Raw genomic sequence first — 21,275 nt, forward strand, 5'->3', positions numbered from 1 at the left:
ATGTTCCTTCAAATGCAAGCCTTTGAACAGAGTTTAACCGAGTTAATAAAGACAAGTCTCAAGAAGAACAGGCTAAACATATATCGTAAATTGTTAAACTTTATCGCCTTCTGTGACGGTATCAACCACTGCTTGCCACGCATCACTAATATCGTACGTACACACGTTTTACATTTCTTTACAAAGTAATAAAGATATGTGTTTGACACTTGTTTTACCTGTAAATTCTATCATTCAAAACGAAATATCGTATTTTCGCAGCCTCATACAAATGTCATCATGAATATTATGTGCATTCATTATTTGTTTCATATGGCAAAGTGCTCCAGTAAAGACAAGAAATACGGACAAGGAACTCTGCTACGTCATTTTTCGAAATGGGTTTTCCTAAACGTAGATCCGCCAACGTTACCGGAAATACAGAATAATCTGGACAACATAGCAATAGCAGTCAAGGTAATTTATAATGAAATTAACAGACATGCAACTTGGGCAAAATGATTGAGAAAATATCATTGATTGAGTATGGGTATTTCTGCATTGAGAATTATTTTAATCCCTAAGAAGTTTTTCAGTTTGACTTTCAGGAAAAATGTGTATCTGGTAGCTCTGTTGTGAAAGTCAGTACTCTCCTATGGAAGCCCAACGGTCGACAATGGTCACCAGTCGGCAACGTTACAGAAAACGGGAAAATATACCCAACTTTTGTAGCTCCTCTTTTCCCCAATACAAAATACATCTTGAATGGAAGAAAACTGAAAATTGGCGTCATGGAGGTAAATATATGTAATCACAGTTCCATGTTTAAATGGCTTAGGGCATTTCGCATAAGATATAAGGGTTGTCACAAACCTAACGGTATATTTTTATTATATTTCATGAAGAAGAAATAGCAACGCATTCATCGTAGTTTTGCAATATACTGCAACCGAAATAACTTCTCTCGTGCATGTGGCTAAAAGAGGCTAAAACAAATTGGTCTCCCGATATATATTTGATTTCTGACAGATGCTTTTCTTGTCTGCAGTGGGGACAATTTTGCAAACTAACAACTTCAACAAATGGGTCCATTATGTACAGTCATGTCTGCAAGGATTTATTTGACATCCTCGGTGAATATCTAAACTTCACGTACGTCTTACCAATAACCATTTATATCATTTGTATCAGTCTTTTATTTGTTATTCTTTTGTTTGTTTAACGCTGCACGCATCAATATCCCAGCGGTCTGCAAATAATCGAATGTTGACCAGAAAACCCATGATCTACATCATTGGCGACAATCTACGCGATACGATATGTCAACCAAGTCAACGAGTCTGACAAGCCAATCCCGATAGTGGCAAACATGGATTAATTTTAACCTGGAGAATTTTGTTATTGTTTATTGCCAATTTCACAATATAGACAGAACAACTGAGCTGATGAAGTGTACAGCTGAAAATAAACATTAGTCTCAGATGTATTTATGTGAATATATTGGCTGCCCTGTTTTGCTGCCACGTCATTTCAATTCCAACAAGTACTTTTCATTTTCAGTGACAAATGTTTCGATTTCACTTCAGATATGAACTGATCGAACCTCCTGACCAGTCTTGGGGTGAACTGACTGAAACATGGAGCGGCCTCCTCGGTATGGTAGAACGAAATGTAAGAAGAGATTGTATAGAATAGATCTGATGTAGATATAAGGGAATATTATGCATTCAATCAATTCCACCTTTTTTGTTTTTTGTTTTTGTTTTTTTTCCAGGAACTCGACCTTTCTGGTATACCTTACGGACTAAACCTTAAGAAAAGCAAGTCCTTTACATTTTCTTCTATTCTGGACAAAACAGAATGCGAATTCGTCTATAAGAAACTGTCAACTAATGACAACCACTGGATGTTGTTGGTGTCTGTGTTTAAATGGAAAGTGTATGTTTGCGGACTGTTGACAATGGTATGGTGTATAGCACTGTACTCATTGATCGAACGGCACAGTGTTGGAGATCAACATGCAGAGATTTCTGCATGTCCACCGTCAACATCTGAAAGTGTCATGGCAGCAGTTCGTGTGCCCCTCCATCAAGGTATCCAGATTAAAGGACAAAGTTTACTTTCAAAATACGTTATTGTTGTATCTTCGGAAATACAAAATGAGTTTTTACCTCTGAAGTACTAGGGAACGTGGTTACGCAGTTAATCTATTTTGCTAAAATTGTGCAAACTGTTGTCTCCAATAGTGAATATTGTAGAACATGTGAGCGTACCATACTCATAAGGAGTTGCCACTGGCAGTCCACCGTTCACCTGAGAAAATGAGTGTGTTTAGTTTTACGCCGCACTCGGCAATATTCCAGCTATATGGCGGCGGTCTGTAAATAATTGAGTCTGGACCAGACAATCCAGTGACCAACACCATGAGCATCGATCTGCGCAATTGGGAACCGATGGCATGTGTCAACCAAGTCAGCAAGCCTGACCACTCGATCCCGTTCGTAGCCTTTTACGACAAGCATAGTCGCCTTTTTATGGCAAGCATGGGTTGCTGAAGGCCTATCCTACCCCGGGACCTTCACGGGTACCCGAGAAAATGTCAAACATTCACACAAATATATACTACTCAACAAAATTTATATAACAACTGATTCTTTTCAATGACAACAGTTAATCTGCAGCCATATGAAAGTATTAGATGTTCTAACGCCGTCCGAGTAGTAAATTTAACAGAAGCAAACGTTACCTTCACAGGTTCCCTGCATCTCCCACAGAGCAGATCTGGTCGCATAGTCTACGCCAGCTGGTGGATGTTTTGCATCACCATTGTTGCAGTATACACAGGTAACTTGGTTGCAATTATGTCAGTGGTGAAAGACAGAAGGCCTTTTAAAACGATGGGAGAACTTGCAGAAAATGAAGACTTCAAAATAATACTTCGTAAAGGATCATCCTTTGAAGATCTGTTCAAGGTCAGTAGCATAAAAGTGTGTAAACTGTGTGTTAATAGTGACTCATCCTTTTCATCCTCTGGAAAGGTGCGCAAGGCAGTAAATCAGACATGGAGACTTCTATTCGCTGAAGTGGATTCTCAGTGCAAACAGCCACAGAGGTTTTCTATGTGAATGGAATTTGCTGCCAAAAGTATAATATTAATCTCCATATGTACCATGAACATTAGACGGGAACTTTTGTCTACATATTGCCATTTACAATGCAAAATTGTTTCGCTTTTCTTAAGAATATTGATCATTTTTTCTGAATGTAATTTGATGTCACGAATGAAATGCGAAGTTCCTCACGCCCCTTATGTGAAACCAACCCGTCTCAGCTGATTTCCAATAAATGTACTTTCTAAACGTTTTTCAGAATTCTAATGATAGTGTGAGTAAGAAAATCTGGACAAAGGTGTTGGGTACCCGATCTGCAAATATACAAAACTCTCTGGACGAAGATCATCACTATAAGATGCTCCTTCAGACTGGATCCTACGCATTCATGACCGGTTCAGCCACTGCTGATAGTTTGGAAACTACATTTAATAACCTACGAAGGATGAAATGTGGTTTTGGTCCACTTTATCTGGGCCTGCCCTTTCCACTTAATTCACCTCTTGCAGAAATATTTTCAGACAAGTAAGCACTATTTTATGTTTTTCGTGTATAACTATTATCCACTTATATATGCGTATAATATGTCAATGTAATTTGTCAATAATGAAAAACATATGGAGATGTAAACGGAAAAATTGAATTACAACATAGCAAAGTTTCCAAGCCGATAAACGAAAAGCAAATATTGAATTATATATTACGTAATGTAAGTGTTTCTATTTTCAGACTCATTCGTCTGTATGATAACGGTGTATTGGAAGCATTGACACGAAAGTGGTACAACACACAACGTGAGGAATACGTACCAGCAAGGCCGAAGATAGACATTAGTAACTTGCGGAGTGTATGGGTCATGTGTGCAACAGGAATTACAGTATCCTTTGTTATGTTAGGACTCGAATGTTTACTTAACTACCGCTGAACCACAATTTTAGTAATTGTAGTCTAAATTATAGCCTAAACAATTACTGAATTATATGTATCTTCATATGAACCATGCCAGACATTTGAACATTTCTTTCCAATCAAAATGCCGTGGTTCTGTATGCTACGCATGGGTTTACGTGTTTGATTGTAGCTTTGGAATTGTAGTAAAAGAATTGAGGAGCCATTGTTTTACCCGTAAAATGTACTAGAATCTGTTTATCAAGTGTTTATGTCATGCATATAGTTATGCCTCCTTGTTGTATCCACTTTGCCTTACCGCTTTGCTACGCGATATCCTTATTGTGTTTTGTACATGGTACATGTAGCATCATCAGTTATTTTCAGTGAACCATTCAAATAATCTTCATAGCTGCTTGGCTTTTTACACTCAGGCGAAATTCTTCAAAGGCATTTAGAAGTTGGTGAGGGTGAATATGTTTCGTATTCTGTGACGTTTTTAACGAGTGTGAATATGATGTAATCTCGCCTTTATTGAATGAATGTAGTATATGCTATGTATATTTGTGGAAGGATTGCCCTCAAACGTCGTCTTCGGCAAAGATGAAAATAAAGAGCTTTACTTTCACTCAAGCTAGTACAATGACTTCACATGCTCTCATTACGAAAACGTCAAATAGTTCTCTGACGTACGACCGGGTTTGGCAGTCCTGTATCACAACGAAGCACATGTGATACGTATGTGCATGTTTATATTCTAAGGAAATATATCACATAATTTGCAGGAAGAAACAGACAAAGTACAATGCACATTAAACCATATGTGCTGTTACGTCACAAGATAGTGAAATTGCAAAATGCTGGGTTTTTTTCTAAAATGTTGTTGTGATGTTGTAATTAGAACAGAAATGACACTCCCATGGAATAGCTGACCTTGGTAGAAGTGTGATAATACAACTAATTCATATATAGCCTAAGAGTTCATACGACTGGCGTCATGGAGATAATTCCACCATTATGTCGACATCGTTGTGACTGTCCAGTAGCTGACAGAAGTGTCGCAGTCAACATTAGTGCCAGAACGATAGTAAAACAATATACACTCAACTAGAAATGAAACTTCACATTTGGAGACCCAATAATATAAGTGCTTGGGACAAGACAGTTAATATTAGCGAATACTATAGTACACACAACAGTTGATATTAGCGAATACTTTAGTACACACAACAGTTAATATTAGCGAAGACTATAGTACACACGACAGTTGATATTGGCGAATGCTATAGTACACACAACAGTTAATATTAGCGAATGCTATAGTACACACAACAGTTGACATTGGCGAATACTATAGTACACACAACAGTTGATATTAGCGAAGACTATAGTACACACAACAGTTAATATTGGCGAATATTACAGTACAAACAACAGTTAATATTGGCGAATACTATAGTACACACAACAGTTGATATTAGCGAAGACTATAGTACATACAACAGTTAATATTGGCGAATACAATAGTACACACAACAGTTGATATTGGCAAATACAATAGTACACACAACAGTTAATGTTAGCGAATACTATAGTACACACAACAGTTGATATTGGCGAATACTATAGTACACACAACAGTTGATATTGGCGAATACTAAAATAACCAGTGGCTCATTTCAAGCTACCTTTATTAAGGCAAACCCTCATTCTTTAACATTGCACTAAGGTTGTTAGTGACTTACTATCTCCTTAGCGTTTTGTGAAAGGGGGTCCTGGTCGAATTTGAAACATCCGATCGTTTCATCTATGTGACCAACGCGGGGTGCAAGATGCGTTGAACTTAATGACTATTATTATTCATCGTATTGTATTCTTTTGCTGAAAGTTAGTTTTGCCTTTAAACTGCTTATTGTTAGCCTTAAATTTCTTAAGGTTCATTGCAGGATTAAGAAACTCAACCCTCGTTCCATGCTCTATGGAGAAATAGGCAGATTTCCCATTAGAACTATACTATAAACACGTTTATTAAACTGGAAGAAGTTAACGTACCAGGGAGGTTTACCTAAGCTTATCAACCTATCTACCCACAATTATTTATCATTCCAGAAAACAACAAATAGAAAAGGTAATCCCAGGCTCTCGCACGTTAGAAATATATACGACAATACTACACTCTCGTATGCTTTGAAAAAATCCATCAATGTAAACAACGCAGTGGCTGGTTTCAAAATGTGAACACAATTCACACAGACCGGTGGTAGAATATTCCAAGGGATGAGAGAACGTGTCATCTGTGTATTTCTAAAAGCATGGCAGATGGGTATCATTATATTCTTCACTGCAAAGAATTAGATACTTGCAGGAAGCAATATTTACTCACCCGTCTGAACTCTTTTCCCAATGAAACAAAGTCTACGAAAATATTTATATACTCTATAGCTATATACTCAACCAGAAACGATTAGCACGCTCGTATACAAAATGACATAAATCATATGAAACAAAAAATGTGTATTGCAAATCATACTATTGTCGTATTTCATTTATCGGCTAGAAAATCACCAAAAGCCGTGTTCAGTGTTCCCAACAACGTCTCCACACTCCCAAACTCGAGAAGGAGCTCTGAGGCCACAAATGTCCGTATCGTGTGTGACCTCCATTGGCCTGAATCACAGATATGCATCAACGCCTCATGCTGTCAACAACTGTTCTGAGCTCACCAACGTTAATGTTACCCCATTACCCCAAGTTCAAGACGAACAGGCTGTAGTCAATAATGTTTTTCGTCACCATGAGACCACTCTTGAATATTTGACAATCCCCTCTTGATTTAGCTTCAAACCTGTATATCAAATATGTGTCGCCGTTACAGCCAATTTCTCTGTCGCCATTCTACTGTGTAGCCGTTTCCGCTAGTTTTCGTATAGACGCCAATCCAGTCTACACCATACAGTGGCCATTACATTTGGTATATGAAGGACAAACATGGAAGATCAAATACACGTGTGTTGAAAATGATGACAGCTTGGTTACATGAGATTGACGCAATTTAAGGTCGGTATATATGCAGGTAACCTAGCTTTACATTGAAAACATAGAATAGTAAGTTATCATAAATGTGGCACCTACATATTTAAAGTGAATTTCTCTGAAACACATTCCATTTGCCTGAAAGGCAAAGTATCGGTGACAGTTATATCAGTGGATCAATGCCCCGTTAATAACATTTAATTAAAAATGTCTATTGCCTGACCTCGTATTGACAAGGAAATCACGTGGCACAATAGGAATAAAATGACCCTTGCAACTTTGAGATGAACACAGCATGTCATTATTATTAGCCAACAGAAATTATCTCTAAATATTATCTCGAAATAATACTTTGTACCTGTAATATATTCGAGTGTTTATGTTATTATTGGTAACAGATCGATAATAGAATTCAGGGAATCAAACACATGAGTAAAGCATCCGTCCCTTTCCTACTGACTTGAATTTAGAGTGTATGCAACAGTGTTGTTTGTGCCAACACCAGTAGGATGGTGCCTCTATGCAGTCCCATATTCCTTAGCATGACATTCAGTGTGGTCACTTCTGTACTCACATTACTGGACACAGTCATCTTCATCGGTTTCTTCTGTATAGCACAATACAACACACCTGCTGTCTGATCCGGGGTTACAGCATACAACTGGCTTCCTGTGGCTAGTGGTGTCAGACCTTGACCATCATATGTCACAGTTTACAGTTTCTCGCTGTTATACTCATTATATCCTCCTTCTCTTTATGTCATGAGATGTTTGCCTTGGATTACTACCATACGCGGTTTACAAAATGATGGCAGTGAAGTCTTTCCCTGTGTAGATATGTGTTCGATGGACTATTGTGGGTCTGAGGTGGATATATAAATATGATATCCCGAGCTTCACCCACTGCCATGCCATAAGTCACTAAATGTTCTCTTAATATCGTGTATCCAGGGTGGTATGACACTATCTTACCAGCGAGCGTAACTCTATCAGAAGTATGTTTGTTTTTGATATGTAGGCAAGGGAAGACACATCCGTCATGATGTTAGATACGGACACACACACACACACACACACACACACACACTCTCACACACACTGAATAACTAACAAACAATAAGACTACGCTTGCTGTACTGTCAGTATTTAAATGGATGAAATTGGATTGGTCTACTCCGGTGTCCATACATGTGGATAAGGCTCGTGTACACATGCACACACACACAGAGCCACACACCAATGGACACATACGCATACTCAGATACACGTACATACATACCACACACAGACACACATAGACACGCATATTACTGTTACTGGATACAAACCTATTTCGATTATTGATATACTGCCATGAGTGGACTTGCGATCACCGAGGAACCTAAGTGATGAGCAACTCCTGACATGAAGAATACAAAGTCTAGCGAGACTAAATCGCTTTACACCTTGAGACTCCGACACCATGGACTCAACACCAAAGTATTCACAGGCTCATCAGCTGGCGCTCATACCTCACTACCTTACCAATACCCCACCTAGATAGCTGTGTTCTGCTGATTATCGACTCTGGGGAACCCCATCTGGTGATTGAGCATCCATCTACGCAAGTGGGATACGAGGACACGTACCAGCAAAATCAGCCAGCCTGATCCCCAGATCATTCAGTTGCCTCTCATCTGCTCACCTGGTTTCATTAGTAAAGGTCTTGTAACATTACGTCGGTGTGGATGAGCATGGTGCATACTATCAACCTACCTCATTGTGGTGTAAGTTGTGTTGACATGACTTGCATGTGACTGAAATATAGTGAGGTTGTGGTGATATGATCTACTCGTATGCCGGTAGAATACTGAATGCAACACTCATGAGGTTGTTTGGTGCGACCTGTATGTTACTGCACACTAGGGAGGTTGTTGGGAGTGGGGTGGCTGGTGTGTGTGTGCGTGTGTGTGAGGCGGTGGGTGGGTAGTGTAGCCTTGTAGTTAAAGTGTTGGCTCGTCACGCCGAGTACCTAGGTTCGAATCCCCTCATGGGTACAATGTGTGAAGCCCATGGTGTCCCCCTCCGTGATACTGCTGGAATATTGCCTATAAATGGGCGTAAAACCAAACTTGGTCGGTCAGACTGACCAGTGACTTTGTTGGGGGTGGATAGGATGTTGCTGACGTGCTAGTTACTGTGTAGTGAGGTTGGTTCAAGTCACGTGTGTGATACTGAGTGCGAGTGTGTCACGTGCCTTTTACTGAAGTGTAGTGATATTGTTGGGTGTCACTTGCATGTTACTGACGTTTTGTATGGGTTTGAGTGTTACGTGAGTGTTACCAAAGTTTAGTGTGGTTTTTGGTGTCAGTGCATGTTACCGAAGTTTATTGTGATTTGGGGTATCTGTTTTTGAAGTCTAAACAGCTCTTTAGGTACGGCTTGATCTTTAGTGAGGTTGTTTACCCTAGCATGCATGTTAATGAAGCCTTGTGAGGCTGTTGGTTGTGGCATAGATTTCGACCATGAATTATGTGTCATCAGATATAGAAGAACGTCATCAGAATACTGTTTGCACGATCTACAAAGTATTTAATATCTGTCAGCACACACTCTTTGGACGTTGGTATCGGTACATACAACCTATGGAGGACTCAGGAGACGGGCATATGTGTTACAATAATTTCATAATACCAAGACAACGATGTGAGCGACAATCTCCCCAAGCTAGCGAAAAGAAACCTGATGTAGAAGCAAGTCGTCTTGTCGACCCATTGTCACTGAGATACACTAGGTGCCATACATTCTCCGGAACCGCAGTGCACCAGGTTATTGCCATCCGAAATCCTACACGCACTTACTGCAATATATACTGCAAGTGCTCCTCTTTCGAAGGGCTCGCCATTCGTGGTAGATTTGGGTACTCAGGACCGTGCGTTCGAATCCAGGTTTGCATCGATTGTGTTTCTACATCTATCGTCACTATGCCAGCGGTCGTGGTTTTCACCAAAGTGTTTAACGTGACAGCTGGAATGTTGATAAAACCACAATTTTAACCAACTCGCTTACTGGGTTTATTACGCAGGCATTGAGTATGCATCAACACTGAAAGACAACATGACCACAATACGTAAATCACAGTGTATATACAGGAAGGTTGGCTATCGCCATATCTCTGGCCATCGTATTTTGTTTTCCCACCACTACCATAGCATGTCACCAAAAGGTGTTTCATAGAATTGTGGACCAAGACACAAATCTTGCTGCACATTTAATCAAGATGTCGCTTATTACACCTCATATATATATAATAAATTTAAATCGATTCACACATTCAACAGATTATACGAGCCATCAAATGTTGTTTCCTCTTTGTGTGCAAACTCCCCCACAAACGTCCAACATGATGATGTATGAAAACCACATAACAAATCAAGAATGTACAATGCTTACTTCATTCGTGTGAGGCTAAATAATAACTCACTCACTCTCTCACTTTAATGCCGATGGGTTTTGCATTTATGTCAGGACTTCCAATCGGCTCTGTTGAAAACAATTCCCCATTTGCTTACGCAATCTACAACACAACAGATAACACTGGCCTTTAATACGTGATTTATCTTTGTCTTGACTAAAAGTCAGTCCTCAAATCACCGCGACAAAGTGCTCGACACACGCGCCAAGATTGTCAATGATACCTAACTTGTATCTTCGTTCCATTAGTAATACGAATGCATATTTACCCATCAATTCATACACAGGAAGCACATCGACTACATGACAACACTTCCTGTAGCAAGTGAATGGTTCGCTGTTGGTCTTGGGATTTCTATTTAATATGGTAGAAACATCTGAACATCATGAACGTGGTACGCATGTACATATATGTAACTGGTCATCTGGTCCTTCCCGTAGGTTCCTCCTTTGCTCCGAATCCTTTGACAGGTTTGTAGAAACTCAATTGTACAATTATTGGATTTTTTTACATTGTCTCTAATACTATATCATTATATTATAGTATGCTGGTGCATAGTTTGTTGCATTGAGGCCACACATTATGAACCGATGTGATTAACTCGAGCTCTCTTCAACACAGACCATTAGATTGTCCCTCTTTAGCAGGGATCATGCAGATATTCATCATCCTTTTTCCCATATGTTGAGAAACTAGTTTGACATGTGCTCTCTTTACTTTAGGGTATACTAATATGATTGTTAAGTGTACATTTGATATTACCGAATTTTGGCACCTCTAGTTATCATTATTTTGACATGCTAAACACATAAAGCGAATATTCCTTTTCCAGATACTAATGTACAAGATATTTCATTTCATGCTTTCCTGCACAGTGCCTTCCGGACTAGTATTTGGGAATAATGAACTTCATCGCCTGTTAAATATGATGTCTCTCAATCCGGGCTCATCTTTAATTTTTGTTGGTGATTCATCTATGAGTAAGTGACTATTCCATTCGTCCATACAATTCGAGAACAGTAATTTTGATCTTTGATCTATGATTACATACATTTGCGTCGATTATCAAAAACAAAATCGATCACTGTACATGTTAATATTATTTCTGATGTTATCTTGCACTTCCTTTTTCCAACAGGAAGAGATGACATTATTGAGGAGTGGACAACACAGCACGGTGTGACTGTCATGTTCTTCCAGATGCACACCTTTGAACAGTGTCTTGCTGACTTGATGGAGAAAATCCTCGAGAAGAACCGAATCGACATTTATCGCAGAATGTTTAATTTTGTTGTCCTCTGTGATGGTATTAGCAACTGTTTGTCACTCATCACAGATATTGTAAGTTTAACGAATTATTTGTTTCATGCTCATTTACAGAATACATCATTTTCTTATCGTATGCAGGTTATGAGCTGGTTAATTGTAAAAAAGATCAAACAAACAGCTTTTGACATTTCAGTTTTTTCTATGTGCTGCTGCCAAAACTACTGTCACTTCGAATCGTACCCATCCACATTTCTTTACATATGTATCCGTGTAGTCCCAATATATACCCTTCAAAATGTACGGGAATCCAAACTTTGAAGTCATAAAAAGAAAGCCTATTGAGGAACGGTACAATGACATTCATCTTGTCTGTGCAGCATCATTTCACGTTATCACCACACGCCAACACATTGCATGGGAAGCATGTGGACAACGTGGGATCCTCCTACACATGCATGAGGTGCCATTATGAATCTTAACGTTTTTCAGGCAGGTCGATAAATCACTGTAGAATTTTTTCCAGTAATGTTTTTGCATCTGCGTATGGTCCACACACTACTGACTGAAAATTGTAAACCTGAAATGTTTATGTCATTCTCCAGTCACCTAAAAAAGAACAAATAAAAAACAGAACGAACAACTTTGCTTCGAATGAAATCCATGCGGTGATGCATTCTTAAAGCATCCATTATTATTGTATCAACAATGGTTCAATACCATATATCTCCCAATATGGAGATATATCTCCATATATCTCCCGATGGCTAGTACACATTCACGATTTGCTCTCTCTGTCCTAGTCCTCTAGAAAAGACAAGGAACATGGACAAGGAACGCTGCTACGTCATTTTTCGAAATGGCTTTTCCTCACTGTGGAGCCACCATTGTTAGCAGACGTGCATGCTGATCTGGACAACATAGCAATTGCAGTCAAGGTGATTAGATAAGAAATATGCTAAAACGAAATGCAACCCAAATGATTGAAGAGACACAGACATATCATCTGAGTATCAAATTCTTTTTACCACTGAATACTATTTGATTCAACAAGGTGTTATCTACATTCGTTTTCAGGAAAAGAACACGGCTGGTTCCTCGTTTGTGAAAATCAGTACTCTCCTGTGGAAGCCTAACAATCGGAAGTGGTCCCCAGTCGGCCAGATTACACACAACGGGGACATACATTGCACTTTCGATGGTCCACTCTTCCCCAATACAGCATACATATTGAATGGAAGAAAACTGAAAATTGGCATCTTGGAGGTTAACAACCGCGACCACTTGTACACATTAAAACGGGTTTTGATATTGTCCATCGATTTTTGTAATGTTGAAAACTAGTTTTACAGTAAAACAGTGGTTCTCGCGCAAATTGTTTTAGCATGAACATAAACTCCTACTAGTCAAAATATTCTAACGATAGAAACTTCATTTCCGCAGTGGGGAGAATTTTGCAAGAAATCAACTTCTCCAGTGAATGGGTCCATTGTGTACACTCAAGTATGCAAGGATTTATTCGACAGCCTCAGGGGATGCCTTAATTTTACGTACGTATTTTGAATAACCATCCCAATTATTTGTATCAGTTAGACATTTACCATTGTTACCACTAACGTCATTGTTATCATGGTGCCATAATGGTTATGAGTCAGCTACTGAAATGAATAATATAGGAATATTATAATCGTCCTGTTCAGCTATAATACTAACTCATGTCAAACATGTGATAGATGTAATGTTGTTTTATGACCAAGATGCTTCGATTTCTCTTCAGGTACGAACTGATCGAACCTCCTGACAAGATTTGGGGTGAATTGTCAGAAACATGGAGCGGTCTTCTTGGTATGCTTTCGCGAAACGTAAGGAAATAATGTATTGAGCCCAACTGTTTTCAAACATTTAGAGTCCACTGGAACAAAACTTATTGGACTTTTCATTCCCTGGTTTCTTTCAGGAGGTCGACCTTTCTGGCATTCCTTACGTAATCTCCCTCAAGAGAAGCAAGGCCTTTGCATTTTCCTATATACTGTACCACGGAGAATGCGAGGTAGTCCATAGGAAACTGTCAGCTAATGACAACCACTGGATGTTGTTGGTGTCTGTATTTAAATGGGAAGTGTATGCATACGGACTGCTCACGATGGCGTGGTGTATTGGAATCTACACATTGCTGGAACGCTACGGTGTTGGAGATCAACATGAGGAGATTCCTGCATGTCCACCATCAACATCAGATAGTATCTTCATGGCGTTTCGCGTGCCGCTACGGCAAGGTAGATGGATATAGTTGGTCTGACGGAGGGAAATAATAATTTTGATAATGTACATGTTCAGTACAAACTCCGGAATATGGTCCTTAGTTACTCGAATATGCTGAAATAGTGCAAATAATAAATACTGAAAAGTACATCATTCCGAATGTATCTATAAGATATGTTTATGTATAGCATTACAATCTCATAATTTTAAACTCCAGAATAAGCCTTTGTAAATCGCTATTTAATTCAGTAAAGTATTTAAGTAAACTGGGTGTACCCACAACGGTGGCACCAATCATAAATAATGACGAAAGCTAGCCAATTCTTCACCTGAAAATTGAGTGAGAAAGCGAATGAGTTCAGCTTTACGCCGCACTAAGCAATATTCCAAATACAAATACATGGCGGCGATCCGTAAATAACCGAGTCTGGACCAGACAATCCAGTGATCAGTAGCATGAGCATCGACCTGCGCATTTGGGAACCGATGGCATGGTTGCTCGCTGCGTCAGCGTGCCTGACCACTCGATCCCGTTAGCATAGTCGCATTTAGTGGCAAACGTGTGTTGCTGACGATTTCTACCTATTTACAGGTCTTCTCTTGAACAAAGATAATCACAGATGTTACCACTCACAATATGGACTTGCATCGGATATTGATTTCATCACTGATGTATGAAATTTGGACAGATGTCCTCCACAGTAAATACTGGATTGCGATTGGTTTTATACCTGGACCAAATTGAGTGGGGGCACAGTCGCGATTGTAAATAGTTCGATTTGGGTGTCTTTATGACGCGCTTATGGTAGAATGGAGATAACGCTATTATGTTGAAACTCGGATGCATATTACGAAATAATAACTCTATTGTTATAATTAATGTTTGGTTTTAAATAATATGCTATTATAAGCTTATTGTATACATCTGGCTTTTAAACACAGTATATGTATCGCTTTAATAAGAAACTATGGCACGATTTGTATTTTTTTTTTAGTCGTAAATTCAACGACTGGAATCCTTGCCTTCACAGGTTCTATGCATCCCCCACAGAGCTTGTCTGGCCGTATATTCCATGCAAGCTGGTGGTTGCTTTGCATCACCATTGTCGCAGTCTACACGGGTAATCTGTTAGCAACCATATCAGTGACTAAAGAAGAGATACCCTTCAATACAATGGAAGAGCTTGCAGAAAATGAGGATTTCAAGATTATTCTTCCTAAAGGATCAACTTATGAGGATATGTACAAGGTTAGTATAATTTTTAACTGTGTAATTGCATTGTCGTTATACTTTCTTTAAGTTCGGTACGGTTTTACATGTCGAGAATCACTAAGCTATTTATGTCCTATTTCCCCAAACCACTCTTGTCAGTTAATATATACTGAATGTACTTTCTGAACGATTTTCAGGATAATAATGACAGTGTAAGTAAGAAAATCTGGGCAAAAGTGTTAGACACCCGATCTGCAAACATTCAAGACTCTCTGGACGAGGATTTACATCATAAGATGGTGCTACAGTCTGGTTACTACGCGTACATAACCGGTTCAGTCAAGACTGACTTCATGGAAAAAACTCTCAGTAACCTACGAAGGATGAAATGCAACATTGGCCTGAACTATCTAAGCCTGCCATTCCCCCTCAATTCACCTCTTGCGGAGTTATTTTCAGACAAGTGAGTACTAAAAGCGCAATCTTATATTTGTAGAACTTTCAGAAAAGAACGTGATATAATTCGTTTCCATGTGTGGTCTATTTCGTAACAGTTATCTTCATTATTAAATGTATTCTTTATTAAATGATCTAGGAAGACACAAACATGATAAACCAGTGGGCATTGAAGAACAACGTGCATATCTACAAACATTCGTTTAACACGCAAAAATCATTGAACAGAATAGAAAAGGAATTAGACATTATGACCAAAATGAACAAAGGAAACCCCCCCAAACCCCCATGAAATCCTAAGCAGTTCTATTTATTTACAAAGGTACATGCAATTGTTTTCAGAATCATTCGCCTGTTTGACAACGGCGTGCTGGAAGCTTGGGGTAGGAAATGGTATGGCACACAACAGAAGGACCAAGTACCTGCAATGACAAAGGTTGACCTGTGTAACTTGCGGAGTGTCTGGGTCCTATGTCTATCAGGCATCACAGTAGCCTGTACTATATTAGGAGTTGAACGTGTCCTAGTGTACCGGATAAGGAAAACGTGATTGAATATTATATGTCACGGAATAGGAAAACATAATAGTGGGTGCACTACGTAACCTAGATAATATTAGCATGACATTTTAAGTTTAGCACTATACAGGAATTGCGTGTTCTTTCACTTGTTACTCTTGGCTAAGTATGTTAACCTCATGAAAATCCATCAGGAATTGTGATTTTGCTTGTATTTCTGCGGCTGAAAGACTTTCAATAGACAAGATGGCACCAGTGGGCACCATATATATTTCGGTAGCATGGTCAAGGATATCAGAATACAAAACCATGTATCGGAACATGAATAAATATACAAGCTTCCAAAAACTTTCTATATCCCAGTCCAGATTAAGGGTCAGCGGCCTCTCAATTAAGGGTCAATCGCGACATCAGATAAAGAATCAATATTTGCACATGAACACCTGATATCATCACCATTTGGCAGTGATCACAGCTATGACAAAGTGTTTCAGATATTAGCAAGTGTTAGACGTTATCTGACAACAATTTTCAAATATGAATCAGTGAGTGAGTTCAACCTTACCCCGCGTTTCGCAATGTTCCAGCAATATCATGTGAGGTTCTTTGGTATGACCTCATCACTAAGCTTCCCAAGCACCACCTGTATGTGAATGAATAAAAAGGTAAAGCGGTACTATGTGGTTCAGAAACCAACCACACATTTCATTATTCTAGTAAAGCGGCTGTGTAGGAAGTAAAACCTACGATTTTGACCAGAATGAGAAAACGTTTTGGTGATTGTTATGAACAGGCATGCTTTGAAATGTTTGACGTGATGTTTGACGTTGTTGACGTAGTATTCTGCTTACAATTCTGTTTTCCGATTCCGTACTTTTTAAGAGAGTAGTAACTGCACATTTTTGTCTAAACGCCAACAGAAACGTTAACGTCCTTCCTTAATGAACTTCTTAAAATCCTCTCAAAGAAGGATGAAACTTTCTGCTGCGTGGGCGTCCACGTCTTGGTATGTCTACGGTGACTCCAGTCTGTCTGCAGAAATTGCAATGTCATGTAGTAATGAATTAAACGTGATTCATTTTACAACAACTTTTTCTGTTTGTGAGTCCTATGGTGTTTATGTCTTGAAACATCACAACAAAACACATGTGCACCATCCGTAAAATACCCGACGGCGTATTTAACGGCATGATTTTCAATACCGACGTGTAGTGTCACAGAACACACAATGTACATGCAATGCACGTGAACGTTATGGATCAAATAGTCTCAATGATGGGTATAAAAGGTTGTCGTAGTCTGTCACTGATTATTCACTGTATTTGGAATATTGTTCACGAACGCAACATGTCACGTCTAAGTGAAGACAATCGTCATATCGAAATTGGTCTGCTGAAAGCTGATCAGTCTCAACATGCAGTTGCTTGACGCATGAATGTTCACCAAAGCACCGTTTCACAGCTTTGGGAGAGATATCGCCGGCAGAATTCGGTAGCAGATGCCCCTCGTATTGAGCGACCTCGAGCGACCACTGCGGCACAGGATCGCTCCATCCGGGTACATCACCTGCCTCATCGAACAGCTACCCAGATGGACAGATTTCTCCGAGACATTGTTATGATGTGGGGGAATTACCTTGGAGAAGTGATTTGGTGATGATCCAGGGCAACCCGACAGCTCAAAGGAACTGTGGCGAAATCCAACGCCAACGCCAACACCTCATTCCAATCATTGATCGTCAGAGGGAGTTGTTTCAACAGGGCAGTGCACGGCCTCACACAGCACGTCACACGAGAGACGTCCTCCAGAACCACAACACCAATGTGCTCCCCTGGCCCTCCAGATCACCGGACTTAAACCCGATCGAACATCTGTGGGATGCCCTGGTCAGACGGGTGCGACGCCGCAACCCCCAGCCCTAGAGGCAGAGTGATCTGCGATTGGACAACACGAGATTCTCAGACTTATTTGTTCCATGCCGAAGCGATGCCGTGAAATTCTGGATGCCCTCTGTGGTCACACTCGGTATTGACTTCAGCGCCACCAAACGTCTCCATGTGACACTCAAACTGACTTTCCTTTGGTGCCAAAGACGGGGGGGGGGGAGACTATATTATATTTTTGGAAGAACAGTCAGAGTTCTGTTACATAGAAATTTCCGTGTCTCGTTAAAGTTACTGAGTTGAGATGTTCCACAGTTATTTCTCATACATCTGGACACAATTTAAAGTAAGTTTCTTAACAGTATCTTTTTTAAAAATCCTGATTTTGTCTTTTGCTACTTATTATTTTTCTTTGTCTTATTTTTCTAGATTTCCAAATCAATTTTGAAATCTAGAAATGTACATTACACTATGCCATTTTAGAAAGTGGTCAGATGTAACATATGTCATATTTGGGAATAAGCGACTGACCTTGTGTCCTGGCGATTAGGTTCATGACGCTGAGGGTGCGGATTCGAATCCCGGATGGGACTCAAAAGGAAAAGTACTAGAATTTCTACTTTAATAAGAAAGTGTAATCCCAAATATGACATGAGAAAACTAAAATGTTTCAATGCGTAAGATGGAAAAATATGTTGATAGTGATAGGAAGTCTCTATCACAGACACATGATGTTTGTTGTTTGCAAACCGACTGCATCCATTTTGCTCGGATGACTGGATCAAGTGGAAAACGGTGCAAACTCAGATTGTCCTAGAAGTCCCAGAGTTTTACCCGAACGAACGACAGTTCCCACCCACGCAGTAGGTCACCATCTCGGTATTTGTTGACTGGTTTGAACGCAAATGAGGAGAAGATGTATTCACAAACCCTAACATAACTCTTGCTTGACAACGGTATAAGGATCCACATCAAAACTTGCATCGAATACAATAAAAGACTTTGTTACCCATAAAGAATCATACTATCTTATACTCACCATACTTCTAAAATGCCAGTCAAACAGATCGTCTCTATACTCACACACAATGAACCGTCAGTGTATCGGCAAATGAACCAGACAATGAAAAGACTTTGATACACTAGAGTACACACCCACCCGCTCTGACTGGGTTCGGTCTCACAGATATTTCGGTTCCAGGGAAGTAAACTCAATTACAAAATATTGCACGTTTGATTCGCGATTGTACCCTTATAATTTTTTTTTTTCCACAATCAGTAATGTATATTATATGTCATGAACAAGTGATAATTGTGTTTCAATTATGTTTGAGCTTTTGGTTGCACGTGACCTTTAAAAAATATAGAAGTATTAGATAATTTTGATAAATGGTTTGTAAAAACGATAAATATTTTATCATTGGTATTTTAGATGAATAACTGAAATGGTTAGTGGCCATATAATAAAAAGGTGTCGAAGTATTGTAAAATTATTGTCCTTCTGAGAGGGTACGTAAGTCCCAAAACATTCAAGGTAAATTTAAACCTACTACTAGTTTTAATCGTGGTATGTATGTTCTTTACATTTGTGGCTAATAGCCGCTGAAAATATATAGCCTGCCTTTATTTTCTGTTGTTATATATAGTTAAAATATTTTAGAGTTCATCACTAGTTATAAATTAAACTAGTTATTTTACTGTCCTTTCTTCAGGGAGTTTCATAATTTACCTTAATTTATAACAAACATATAACCTCTCCTCATTCACCATAAGGCTGAAGTATTGCAGGAGTGACTTAAGAACTCATACACACACACTCACATCAGTGACAAAAAAGAATCCCGAATCTGGAAAACAATTTTCAGATTCGGAATTGGAATGAGGTTCAAATATGGACACCTGCACATTTGTTGTTTATGTTTTTAAGATACCCAGGCTCAAAGGAACAACTAGTATATTTGAAGGGGTGAGATAATGTAAATTGACACTGTTCGCCATAATTCCGAATCTGAACAAAAATTCCGATTTGCTATTCGAATATCGAATATTAAAAAAACATTCAGATTCGGGATTCAAATGCCGAAACCAGAATGCGAAGAACACTCAAACATAAGCTTCAAATATGGAAAACTGTACTTTGGTTGTTGATGATTTTAAGATACCCAGGCTCATAAGAAGCACCTAGTTCGGATACCTGCCTGCCAGCACGCAGGCAAGCACATTCACACACACACACACACACACACACACACACACACACACACACACACACACACACACACACACACACACACACACGCGCGCGCGCACGCACGCACACACACACACACACAAAGACGCACACGCACGCACATACAAAATGTAGCTTTGGGTGTTCATGTTTTTAAGTTACCCAGGTTTAGTTGGGGCCCCAGTACCTTAGAAAAATGTATATTGACACTGTTGGTCATAATTCCGAATCTGAACAAAATATTCAGATTGCGGATTCAAATGCCGATCCCCGAATATGAAGAAAAGTCAACTTGAGGTTCAAATATGGAAAACTGCAGTTTCGTTGTTTATTTTTTAAATGTACCCAGGGTCACAAGGATCCCCTGGTACATTTAAAGGGGTGAAATAATGTATATTGACACTGTTCGCCGTTTCTAACTTCATGTTCCTGATCTCTGCAACGGGAAGTGACCCTATGGACACAACTGTGAGACAACTTCAACGATACAGTCAACATGTGTTGGACATATTAAGACATGATCGGTGGTAATGATATACTCGGCCAGCTGGTTTGTTTTTTTTTTCATATTTAATCAAGTCGTCATATACAAGACGTAAACGTTCTTGTGACATTAGCCTTGGAATCCCAATATGAGATACTGACCATAGCAGGTGGGTGAATCCTGATCCCACCAGTGACACCCAGCATGTACTATTGCAAGGACAAGTGTTTACCTGAAAAAACAAACAAAAACATGTGGTATAATATGACCAGAAATTACTGAGAATTTAAAGATTGTATCTTTTTCACCCTTTACTCACGTATTAAATGTGAATCTTAGCAGAACATAACTCTAGATTCAAAGGCAGATGAACAGTATTTTGTCAAGTCCCCATTGGGCAGGTGAACAGTATTTTGTCAAATTACCATGGGCAGCAAGGCTTCAATGCTGCGGGGCATACTACTGATCAAAGAAGATAGTAAGTCGTGGTTTATGCTGTC

The 21,275-nt window shown here is 39.3% G+C and overlaps 2 protein-coding genes across 2 annotated transcripts; both read left to right on the plus strand.

The window, feature by feature from the left end:
- On the plus strand, positions 1 to 4,014 carry LOC137281908 (probable glutamate receptor). The gene is made up of 9 exons (XM_067813627.1): positions 1 to 153; positions 322 to 456; positions 588 to 776; positions 1,028 to 1,131; positions 1,566 to 1,650; positions 1,754 to 2,072; positions 2,734 to 2,951; positions 3,349 to 3,614; positions 3,819 to 4,014. The coding sequence occupies exons 1-9, from the start codon at positions 1 to 3 to the stop codon at positions 4,012 to 4,014; spliced, it is 1,665 nt and encodes a 554-aa protein (XP_067669728.1).
- A 7,637-nt stretch (positions 4,015 to 11,651) lies between these two features.
- On the plus strand, positions 11,652 to 16,210 carry LOC137274481 (glutamate receptor ionotropic, kainate 1-like). Its single transcript, XM_067807691.1, has 9 exons — positions 11,652 to 11,804; positions 12,533 to 12,667; positions 12,807 to 12,995; positions 13,173 to 13,279; positions 13,507 to 13,591; positions 13,687 to 14,005; positions 15,023 to 15,240; positions 15,402 to 15,667; positions 16,003 to 16,210. The coding sequence occupies exons 1-9, from the start codon at positions 11,652 to 11,654 to the stop codon at positions 16,208 to 16,210; spliced, it is 1,680 nt and encodes a 559-aa protein (XP_067663792.1).
- The last annotated feature ends 5,065 nt before the right edge of the window (positions 16,211 to 21,275 follow it).

The sequence above is a fragment of the Haliotis asinina genome, chromosome 1, assembly GCF_037392515.1.
Source record: "Haliotis asinina isolate JCU_RB_2024 chromosome 1, JCU_Hal_asi_v2, whole genome shotgun sequence".
Lineage (NCBI taxonomy): Eukaryota > Metazoa > Mollusca > Gastropoda > Lepetellida > Haliotidae > Haliotis > Haliotis asinina.